Raw genomic sequence first — 12,107 nt, 5'->3', positions numbered from 1 at the left:
TCTGAACTAGATGACAAGTAAATCCACTGCAGCACAATGAGTTACATCAGAAAATGGTACAAGATGAGAATCAACTTGTGTGAATCATATTCTACCCTTCCTCAGCTTCTTGAGGAGCTGCACAACCTGAAATACAGCGTCCGGTGCTCTTAAGCACGGTAAGCCCTTTTATACTCCTCAGGCAATAAAGGGAATCATACCACACAAACAAGAAGCAATTAAGGCCCTTATCAAGACAATGATCCGAAATTAATCTATTCAAGTGAAAAACACTGCGTCAGGAATAGCATTTTCTAACAGAAGGTCTGGCAGATGGAAAAGTTCAGAACCAGTTTAATCAGCAACATGCCCGCTCGTGGTTTTATCTTCCCAGGTATCAACCTACATTCAGAGAAGGGTTACATTGGTTCAAACACACAGTTTAATGATCAACTTGTCGGTCTGCCCCTTCTAAAATGAAGAGGAGTATAAATAGATCAGATTCTTCAACCCAGAACAGTCGCACAGCAAAAACTGTTAGTAGAAAAAAACTCCACCTCTGCATCCTGAACAACCAAAGAGCATCAGGAGCAGAAAGCATGAAAATCATTCTAGTCTTTCTGTTCTTTGCCCCACTCGCTCCTTCAGCTAAAGCTGAGAAGGATTATTCCTTCTTTGATGCTGCTGCACCTCCTGAGACAAAGTCAAGATTTGCCATGTTAGATGACGTACGAATCTTAGCCAATGGACTCCTCCAGCTTGGGCATGGTCTCAAAGACTTTGTCCACAAGACAAAGGGGCAGATGAATGACATCTTTCAAAAACTTTACATTTTTGATAGGTCTTTTTATGAGCTCTCACTGCAAACCAGCGAAATCAAAGAAGAAGAAGAACAGCTCAGGCAAACCACAGCCAGACTGCAAATCAACAACGAAGAGATAAAGAATCTCTCACAGGAGATGAATTCCAAGATTGAAGATCTCATACAAAACAAAATCCAGCTGCAAGAGAAAGTGTGGGGACTGGAAGACAAAGTCACAAAACTGGCCATTATCCAGCCTTCCATCCAAGAGACAGAAGAAATTTCTTCCCTCAAAGTAAGTAGACTTGTCAACGTCTCTGACACACAAAACCAAAGCAAACTGCAATGCTGTTACCAGTAGTTATGCAGTGGAAGCTCATGTTTTCCCTTTCTCTTCACTGTACCACTACTGTGTATTTTAAAGAAATAAATCACTGCAATAATCTTAAAAGAATGAGCGTTAATCTGACACACTGCTTATTTTGCAGTAAAATTCCCCAGTGGTATCAGTGAGAAAATTGTGAGGAATTATAAGGCTTTGGATTTTTTCAGGGGGTTGGGGTTTTTTTTTGCAAATCAGTTTTAAGAAATCCTGTAATAACAATGATAAAAACCTCTCTGCAATCAGTAAAACAATTGATTACCAAGCCCAAAGGTTTGTGTGCTGTCATCTCGCTACGAATCAATGCACTAGGAACTGCCTTGCCCAGTATAATACCAGGATGTTTAGACCTTTTAGAAGGGATATTTATAGTACCTATATAGGGACTATAAACCTATATATATATATAGGTATATATGCACATATATATATATATATATTCACCTACCTATATACCTCCAGGGTCACCTTGCAAGTGTTAGCAGCCCTGATGTCAATGCCTGCAAGTATTTAGGGTATAAGGTTTCCTGTGGGAAAGGAGTATTAATGGGATTTTGTGGAAGTGTAAAGGCTGAGTAACTTGTGTGAGACAATACTGGATGTCTGCATGAAAGCAGAAAGATGAATCCAGATCTCCCAAATCCCAAGATCCTACCTTAAATGCTGGGAGTTGTTCCCTGGTTTTGATTGGTGGCATACCTAATTTGAACCAAGGGCCAACTTTGCAGATCATAATTGTTCTGGAAGTGTAAATGGAAGGAAAACAGCAACAACCACAGAGGTCTACAAACCTGCCAGAAGTTGTCTTAAAAAATAACGGATGTTCACAGGGAAAGATATCTGCCCCCTCAGAGGCAAAGTAGGCAACCCTTTGGGAAAGGCAATGTTAAACATTTTGTGCCTCAAAACCAGCCCCATTGAAAGAGCCATGGAGGCAGTGCTACAGTGAAGGTTTTCCAACTACAACCCCTTCCCTCCCTTCCTGTCCTCAGGCTTTTGTGGAGCAGCAGGACAACCACATCAAGCAACTTCTCAAAATTGTTGAGGACCAGCACGTGCAACTCGACAGACAGCACAACCAAATAATGGAGCTGGAGGACAAGGTACAGCAACCACCACCATTTCTCCTTCCAGAATTTGTCATCTCCCCTAACAACAGAGGAGTCAGTGGGCCAACCATTCACTGGGGTCAGCCATCCTTCCTGTTCAGTTTGCAGATGTAGAGGAGGGTATGAACAAGACCAAGAACATGGTTTTGAAAGGCTGTCTATCAACACCAGGCTGCTGCATTTTCTGACTGCTGATTTTCCTTTCCCGCCCTTCCTATTATTATCCATCATGTTATTGTTCTACCTTGCTCTTCTAAGTATCATTGCTTTCCACCTCCTCCTTCTTTTCCAATATCCACTCCACTGGGGAACCATGCTCTGCAGTCCAACATGTGTCACCGTTACGCTGGGTATACCTGACACGCTCATATTTAATTCATTCCTAAGAGGAGGCTATAAAAGGAAAATGCATTTCAGCCTAAGGAACTGTGGGTTCTGAGCTCTTTAGATGTTGGCATTATTTGTCTAAGTGATGTCACCTGAGGAAATAAGTTAAATCTGTTTGCCCATTAAGGTGAACCCCGTGAGAATGGGTCGTTTACTCGCCTCATGAATCCTCCCTGGTTTGAGCACTGGCCCTGCTGACGTTCAGGCAACTGAAATCCACCACTGCAGTTCTACAGTTATTTTCATGCTGTAAATTGGGTGTTCTAAAGGATTCCACTGATGAGAAAAATCCTTCTCTGCATGACATTGCTCAGCCCAATATGTGAATCTCATCATTTCAGAGCCTTGGGAAATTAACAGTCGGTCATTATGGCTCTTTCAGCTAAACCACATAGAGCTGCAGGAGCTGGCAGAGAACTCCTTCACCGGGGAGCCAACGGAACCAGAAGCCACCTCCTTCCCTGTGCGCAACACCACGGCCGTGGCGTACCGATCCGACGGTGAGACCTTTTCTCTTAGACAGGACTACACAACACACTGCATGCACTGCACTGTCTGGGAACGCTTTGCACTGGTGTCTAAGTCAGAGACTCATGTGTTAGATGCAGTGCCTGCAGGAAGGAGCCAAACTCTGTGCGTTGGAAAAAATGTCTCTACTTCATCTGCTTCACCCCACTATACATGTTCTTATCTCTGGGGTGACATGCCAAACCAACGTTCAGTAGTGCTGTACTCCTGTCCTCAACCTCTGAGTACCATTCACCCCTTGTACCTTACGCTGTGACCATCCTTTTACCAACACTTCTGGCACTGCTGATGCCTGTCTTGGAAAGGACAAACAGAGAACTAATTTCCTTCCTGCTAGCTAATTCTGAGATTTGGAAGAGCTTTCTTTAAAACTGAGAGGCATTTCTGAGCTACAGCAATGGGAATGGCATTTATTGGGAACTTTACATTTGCCAGAGTCTAGCCTTAGGCCTTATAAATTTTCCAAAATCATCTAAACTGAAGCTTTGTCTGACTTAAAAAATTCCGTCGGTCCAATCTCTGTACAACTGGGCAGCTGTGCTACCAGCTCTGTCCATTCCATGACATCTAGTGCAAAACAGAATCACCAAAGAGGTTCTTCTAGTTTCTGCTTTGGCTCTACCCAATACAGAAATGCAAATTATACAAAGCTGGGTTAAAACACCAACACTGGGGTTTGTAACTGTGTGCCCTTCGCTTCCCCAGGTGCTGCTCCTGACTGCACGGCTCTGTACCACAGCGGCACGCGGTCCAGTGGCGTTTACACCATTCAGCCCAACGGCTCAGAAGCTTTTGATGTCTACTGTGAAATGAAATTCGGTAAGACAAGCATGCTAGCACAGCTATAAAGCCCTGTCTTGTCCCAAAGTACTGTCATGTGTCCTCTTGACTTGTCTTACTATCCTTATCTGTGCTCCAGACTCAGGTTTCCCACATCCTGAAGTCTACTTCCTGTTTTCATTCTTTACTCACCTCTTGTCTGGAATGAGGAAAGGGCTTTCAATCACATGACATACATTAGGTATATTAAAATCCCAAGCCCCTTTGGCTACAGATAATGAAAATGACAATTATAAATGCCACTGTATTACAGAATCATAGAATCACCTGGGTTGGAAGAGACATTCAAGATCATCGAGTCCAACCACAGCCTAACCCTGCCTAGACCACCTCTAGACCATGTCCTCAAGCACAAAACTTGCAACCACAAATAGCTTTTCCAAATGAAACCGAACAGCAAATCGCCAACACCTCAGTAAAATTTTGTTTCATTAACAAGGGTTATGGCTTGAGAGACACCAAACTGAAGAGGTGAGTCCTGGAGACAGGATCCCTGTATTCCACATAGTTATATATCAGATAGGTCCAGAACTGTCAGGGAGCAGGATGCAGAGCAGCTACCCAACTCCATCTGTGTAAGAACCCCATTTGTCTGCTCCTTGTGTTACAATCCAGAGACCACACATCGTTTGGCCAGTTCACTGTTCCCTGTTTTCTTCACCCTCAGTGCAGCATCCTGCAGTGCTGCTCTGCGCGTGTCCTGCCCAGCTTCCCCACACGGTCCCTTTGCCACAGTCACCCGGACAGCCCAGGAATATGCTGATGCAAACAGAGCAGGGCCATGTCATCAGTTTGGATGGGTAAACAGAGTGGTGCAGGGCTGCCCTGTGTGAAAGGCTCCTTTGCTGACATCCGCTGGAACTGGTAAAACGAGGGTGTCATGACCTGGTCAGGAGAAAGACCCCACCAGCAGCCTTGGCATGGACACGGCCTCCAGCACTTCATACCTGCCACAGAGTTGTGTTCCCAGCAGCCAAGCGCTATCAGCACAGGGAGTCTGACAATCCAATGTCTGGAACGTTTCATATCTCTTCTTTATCACTTTCTCCATGTTTGTGTTTCTCAGTCCTCATAAACAAATGAAACCCAGTTAAGGCAACTTAACAAAGTCAGTCCAGTGAGCTGAGTCACCACAGCTGTGGCAGAGAACACTCCAACAGCCTCATGTTCTGTTCAGCTGTGCTCACTTGAACTTCTTTCATGAAGATTTAGGCTCATCACTCCGCCTCTCATGGACAGTTAATAAGGCCAAGGCCAAGGTGAGCCTGCTCTCCACAGAGCTGAGAGTCTTCACAGCTCTGTACAGGTGCACTGGGGTCTGCTGCAAAATGAAGAGTAAGCGGGGTTCACATGGAGCCACCTTCAGTGCAAACCTGTCTTCTCATCAATGTCTATAAATACGTAAAGAGTGAGTGTCAGGAGAGCCAGACTCTTCTCAGGGATGGCCAATGACAAGATTGGAGCAAGCTGGAGCATAGGAGGTTCCATGTGAATATAAGGAAAAACTTCTTTACTGTGAGGGTGACAGAGCCCTGGGACAGGCTGCCCAGAGAGGTTGTGGAGTCTCCTTCTCTGGAGACATTCAAACCCCACCTGGACACGATCATGCATGACCTAATCTAGGTGACCCTGCTCTGACAAGGGTGGGTTGGACTAGATGATCTTTCAAGGTCTCTTCCAACCCCTATCACTCTGTGATTCTGAGTGATTCTGTGATTCTTCTTTGTCACAGGTGAGAGCTCACCTAAGGGTGGCCATGGCAGTGCAGTCATAGGTCAGCAGCTGATGGTCCCAGCTACTTCCAATCTTCTCTCTTTAAACACTCGAGCCAGGTTTGAGTCAGGCTTGTGACATCACTCCCCTTTGCTTTGCAGGCAGTTCCTGGACTGTTATCCAGAGGAGAGTGGATGGATCACTGGATTTCAACCAAACCTGGGATGCCTATACAAATGGCTTTGGTGACCTCAATGGTAAAAGTGCCTTTTTTTGTGTCATTTCTTTGTATCAGTCGATTTGAGAAGCTGAATCTTCTGACTGAAAGGTGTTTAGAGAGTGATCAAACCTCAACAGCTTACCTGATTAGTAGAACACCAGAAAGTGCTTAACAGAAAAGGTGACTCAGTAAAATTCTGAGACACACCTTCAAACATGTGGTTAGACACTGAATCAAGGCCAGAGTGCTTTAGATGCTCTATTAATTGCTGAGATTTTACTCTTCATCAAAGCACCTCCCAAGGCCTTTAAAATGTACACAAACACAAACCTCACCAAGTTGCTGTCACTAGTTTCTCTCAAACTACCTGCAATCCCTCTTCCCTTCAAACTTTTTCCAACCTCAGGAGAGCTGGGGCTGCATGTGCTCCCCCACACAAACACCTGTGGCACCTCGGTAGAGCAGCCAATCCCCTCCATGGCTGGATAGGGTGAGGAAACACCTACATTCCCCAGTTAATCATCAACTCCAAGGAACCTGCAGCACCAAGTGCTGCCTGACAGCAGCCTCCCCACACAGAACATTTTCCCTATTTTTCCTGTATGGAAACTCCTGAGATGAGTTTACTTTTGTTTAGAAAACATTTTGACAGAAGCACAACACATAGCAAAACCTCACCAACCAGGGCAGCGGTACTGACTTACTCCCACCTCTGTATTGTCAAAGAGTTGCTGTGTTTCAGCCTTTCCCACATTTTGGGGAGGTAGGCTGCGTAGTTTGACCATATCAGAGGCTATAGCTGCTCCTTGACTGGTCCCTGATCCCTGACATACTAAACCAACACGAAGCCACATCTTTTCAGCACTGTATTTTGCAGAGGATCCCATCACAGAATCACAGACTGGTCTGGGTTGGAAGGGACCCCACAATCATAGAGTTCCAGCCCCACTGCCACAGGCAGGGCCGCCAACCTCCAGGCCTGGAGCTACACAAGGTTGCCCAGGGCATCATTCTCCTCTGTGTCCTACTCAGTTCTGTGCTGAGTACTCTAAGGTGACAAAAATAGCACAACCTACTGCTCCTCACCTGTAAATCAGGAGTATTTTACTCAGCCACCTCCCCTCCTGAAATGCCAGGGGCACGTATGGCACTCAGATTCAGCTGCACTATTGCTACGTGTGGCAATTACCTCCCTCCTTGCACTGATACCAGCAGCACTGATAATAAGCCACAGAATGAATATAATTTATGAAACTAATTGAACTAATTATCAAGAATTCGAGGAAAAGAAAAATGCTCAAGTTCAATTCCCATTGTGCACAAGGAGACTGAAACCTCCATTGAGTTCTGCAGCTCTTTCCTTAAAAAATACAACAGTTGCAATTAGGTTTTATGTATGTCATTGGCTCCATTTGTCACGAGGTTCCAATTATGCCTGTTTTAAATGCCTCCAGCTCCCTCTCAGAGTTTCACAAGAGGTGGGAAAGTTAAGAGAGAAGCTCCAGTTCATTTCTATCTCCTGCTTTTATTGATCACTGGTGTGCAATTAAGAAGAGGTAAACAGAAAGAATGTAGCAAGAGACCTCTGAAAAGATCAACAGTCCCCAAGACTCATATTATTGATTTCATTAAAGCAATGATTAAATCCTTTTAAATACTATATTTTCACACACACACTACCTGCAGGTTAGCTATAAACCCAAATTCACCAGCAGTGTGAGCGACACGGGGTTTTAGGGAAAGCTTATCACATAACCCCTTCCCCACTAACACTCAGCCCAGTGACTTCTGTCCCCTACTGCTCACCTCTGACATCTCTTGCTTCTGACACTGTGCAGTTTATTTGAACATATATATTCAAATACTGGTATTTTAAAGGTGAACAGGCTTATCTGAGGTATGGGTTGGAGGGCTGAAAAACCCAGGAAGCGTGCTGATGCCTAGTTCCCTATTAACAGCTTCTATTCACTATGACTTTGCAGAGGAGTTCTGGCTAGGCCTGAACAAGACCTACTCCATTACTAAACAAGGGGACTACATCCTAAGGATTGAGCTGCAGGACTGGAAGGATAATCAACGTCACGTCGAGTACGCATTCAGTTTGGGAGGCCCAGGAACAGACTACACTCTCCAGCTCTCACGGATCTCCGGGAGCATCCCCAACGCCCTGCCAGAGCAGACAGAACTGAGGTTCTCCACTGCAGACCGCGCCATGGACACAATAAATGACTTCAACTGCCCAGAGAACTACCTAGGTATCCGCACGGCGGGCGCAGGAACACGGGGGGTTCTCATGTGAAGGATGGCACTGTGCTTTAGTGGGTGGTTACAGACATCAGCCTGGGTTTAGATACAGAGAAGAGAGGGTAGCAGCATCTTTCTCCTTGCAGGAGAGGACAGGGAGATGTTTTTTGTTGGCAGATAACAGGGTGCCACAACAATGAGGCGTCATCTTTCTATTTTACAGACAGGTAAAACAAGAGCATAGTGACCCAGTGCAAATGGCCAATGTCAGAAGCTGAACTAGCAGTGTAGGTTGAAATAAAACCCCCAGGAGGACATCCTGAGGTATGAAGTAAAGGGCAGCTCCTCCTCTGGTACCTGCTCCAGTGGGGCAGCTCAACATTGGATTGCTTAATCCCTCCTTGCAAAAAAAGAGAGGACAAATTTACTCTTAACATCGTTTTGTCTGCAATCCCAAAGTTGAGTGATGGGGATTTTCCATTCAAAGGCAGATTCTAGCTGTTTGTCAAGTATACATACTACCACTGCTCAGGAGGCTGAAGACACACTTCTTCAAAATAATTTGGTTAAAGGATGCCTAAGTCTTTGATTTTATGAAGCTTTTACATGTTGCCAGTTTCAGCAAAAAAGCAAACAACTGAAAAGGCAATTAATGATTAAACCAGAGGATCCAGAACTGCCCCCCACCCCAGACACACGCTTCAGGCACCAAGCATTTTATATGTCAATCCAGGCTTAAGATTTATGTCTGAAGCAGGGCTGAGAGTGTTACTCAGCTCTAGTGACCACAAAGCAGATGGCCAATGACTTCCACAGTGTTAGAGTTTCATTTTTAGTGCAGTCACTTTGCAAGCAGAAGTGGGATTACAATTTAAGCTCGTGGTTGAGGGCAGCAGACAATAAAACAGGTAATTTCTTAACTAAAGGCTCTTCAGCCTCCTGTAGATACCAAGATTTAACTATCTGTACCTGAGGAAAACAGCAGCAAGCCAGAAAGTCAGTTGTACAAGCTCGTGGGAAGCACAAAAGTGTGGAGCTAACTCCCAAGTGTCCCAGATCAGAAGCAGACAGTAACAGGGAGCACAACATCTTTGTATCAGCCCTCAACCTGAGAGCATAAGCAGGTACACGTACAAACACCATCAGGGTGTCCTGGGTAACAGCCACTTGTGCCAGAACCAGTCTAAAGAAGATTTAAGTTGCAAACAGGGGGGTGTCTACTCAGGAATGCTAGAGTACCACTGACATCACAATATTTTTCTTTAGGAGGCTGGTGGCACAGTGAATGTGAGGAAACCAACCTTAATGGGAAATACGTCACGCCGAGGTCAAGAGGGAGACTAGACAGAAGGAAAGGCTTATACTGGAAGCCCAAGAAAGGAAGATACTACTTGCTCAAGTCAACCAAAATAATGATACACCCGACAGATTTAAAAAGCTTTGACTGAGTGCTTAACCTGGTGCATTTTTAATTCAGAACACTGTTTAATAACAGATGTGTGTCTAGACCCATACGCTGTATGGTGCTTTCTCCAATACATAAACCTGGGGCATTTCTGATGGTCTTACAGTATGTCTGGTGAGTATTCTCCTTCACCCCACATCAACGAGCTGTAGCTTTCAGGGAGCTGCTACCTCCCCAGGATGAAGCTCTCATGGCTAAGAATCCACCACCTATTCATGCATTAGGTGCTACTGGTTGGAATGGGTTTTCAGGCTGTTTCATTGGTTTCTGGGGTGTGTAGTAGGGAACACAAAACGTGTTTGAGTAAACAAAGGGCTGGTAAAAGGCTACAGAGGACAGTTAGGTACTAATCAGGGGGGGATGGAGAGAATTTTTATTCTGTAAAGTAACTGGTTTGTTGGTTCATTGTGGGAGGAAAGATGAGCCATTCCCCATTTTAGAGGTCTGTGTACTTCCAGACTAACTGTCAGCAGTGTAGCTCAGGCCACTCTTCGCTGAAGCACTGTCCTCATGCAGCTCTAGATGTGTACACACAACAAGCCACAGCACAGACCGAGCTTTGAAACACCACGCTTTGAAGAATAACTTGAGAGTTAAGCTTTCTTAATACAAGTTAAGAGCTAAGCTTCAAAGCTTACAGAAATAAATAAGGGATCTCTGAATCTCATTTGATTCAGAGCCACCCCTTTGTGACCTTTTAGTACAGCTAAGAAATCAAGTGAGCACAGGACAAAACACCTTTCAAACAGAGAACAGGTGCCCATGAGAGGCAACTCCAAAGGAGTCAGTGGTACCAACCAACAACCCTTGCAGGTACAACCTATGTGACAGTGTTGGATCTGCTCCTGAGAACACACATAGATCTGTTTAACTTCAGTTGTAGAGTGCTGTAAGGCAGAAGGACTACTGACATGCCGTGGAAGCTGGACCCCAGTTCTGCAGCTACACTGAGTCATATTGACTTGTATATCCTGTCTAACCCTTGTACAGTACAGACTTTTTTATTTCAACACTTGCTACAAGACAGAAAATGGTATGAAACTGTGATTTGTCAGAGTGAAACAACTGTGAACAGGGTGTACTATTTACAGAGGAACCACAACAATGCTTTAACTCCTCGTGGAATTATTACTAAGAAGAGATCACACAGCACTGCTTATTTGTACTGGTGTATTGTAATGTTTAATTACCTGCCCATCCTCAATAAATTAATAAATAAATAAATAAATTTAACTTTATAAGACATGAGATGTGGAACTTGACTAACCTCCTCCTTCTAAGCTTGGGTTTATAAAAAAAACCCCTGTTTTGCATTCCTCTAGCTTTTACAACAAGGAATACCTGATTTGGTGACTAAGTTGATGAAATTACTCAGCAGAAGGTGGTAATTCCACTCAGAGGTGTAATGTCATCAAAGATACTGTGAACAAGCCTTAAATCAACTGTGGTACGTAACAAATAGGAATCTGCTCTCTGCCTGAGCTTAGATATAGAAAGGCTATTGTTTTCCAAGATAAATTCCTCATCTTCCAGATCTTCAGAAGATATTTTTCAAGTATTGTAAACAAAGAAAGTGCTTTTAACTCAAAATGGAAATATGAATTAAGGGAACATGTATTTTCTTCATTTTTATGCCCCACTTTTTTCTTAAAGTCATTGAAAGTGTTAGAAAGTAACAGAAACAATAAGAGAATTAACGGCTTTAGCACACAAAGAACACAAAACCTCCATAAAACTGAGAAGGATTCAACTAAATTTCACTGCAAATTTAGGGAAATTGAGAAACTTCCCTCATGTACCCATTCACAGCCAAGTTCTATGCAAGTATGCTCATCCCTTCACATCTGTGTATCTTCTGCTGCGTCAGCCTGGACCCTTTTCATGCCCCTGGCACAGCACACACACTGATACAGCAAGTTTTGCAACAAACCAGATGATAAGGGAGGAATTTCTGGATGTGCCAGTCTCAGGGCCCAAAATGTGCAACGTTATTTCAAAACTCTGACCTGTATGTGGTGTTTGGAACGTAGACATCCCTGGCAGGGAACTCCAGGATTTCTCTTGTAGGTCGGACTCTGCTGTCTGGGTAAAGTTTGACTTGCAGCAACTCTGGAGTTAGACAGTAATGGGGATTCTCTGGAGCTGGAGATATGTCTATCTTCAGTTGAGCTGTAAGAAGAAAATGGTTTTAGTACAATAAACAGGGGTTAAATGTAAATCAAAAAGTGTGTTCATGCTTTGTTTCTTCAGGATCACATCCCATATATTAATACATGGAATGCTAACCCATAATTTCACATAATTAATATACTAATTTCATGTGGAGATGTTAAAAACAAGGAACAGTGAATCAAGCTGATATCCAGGGTCCCAGCTGTAAGAACCAACAGAGACCAACAGCAAATGCTGTTCTCATTCCATAACAATGATACTGGGAG

General features: G+C 44.1%; 2 protein-coding genes across 8 annotated transcripts in view; one reads left to right on the top strand and one right to left on the bottom strand.

The window, feature by feature from the left end:
* DOCK7 (dedicator of cytokinesis 7) overlaps nt 1–12,107 on the bottom strand; it is a gene marked incomplete at both ends in the record, with an annotated part of 107,117 nt that overhangs the window by 51,334 nt on the left and 43,676 nt on the right. For all 7 annotated transcript variants that reach the window (XM_084266022.1, XM_084266019.1, XM_084266018.1 and 4 more), the window contains one exon: nt 11,676–11,838. In XM_084266022.1, coding sequence (XP_084122148.1) covers nt 11,676–11,838 — 163 coding nt within the window. The remainder of the gene's footprint in view (nt 1–11,675; nt 11,839–12,107) is intronic.
* On the top strand, nt 579–9,774 carry ANGPTL3 (angiopoietin like 3; the record flags this gene model as incomplete). Its single annotated transcript, XM_084266025.1, has 7 exons — nt 579–1,076; nt 2,156–2,266; nt 3,042–3,159; nt 3,893–4,006; nt 5,902–5,997; nt 7,943–8,215; nt 9,471–9,774. 7 exons carry the CDS (start codon nt 579–581, stop codon nt 9,650–9,652), a joined length of 1,392 nt encoding a protein of 463 aa, XP_084122151.1. The 3' UTR covers nt 9,653–9,774.

This window comes from Gallinula chloropus, assembly GCF_964237585.1.
Source record: "Gallinula chloropus genome assembly, chromosome: 6".
Lineage (NCBI taxonomy): Eukaryota > Metazoa > Chordata > Aves > Gruiformes > Rallidae > Gallinula > Gallinula chloropus.
The sequence above is the reverse complement of the archived record's forward strand: the minus strand, read 5'-3'. Positions and strand labels throughout refer to the sequence as shown.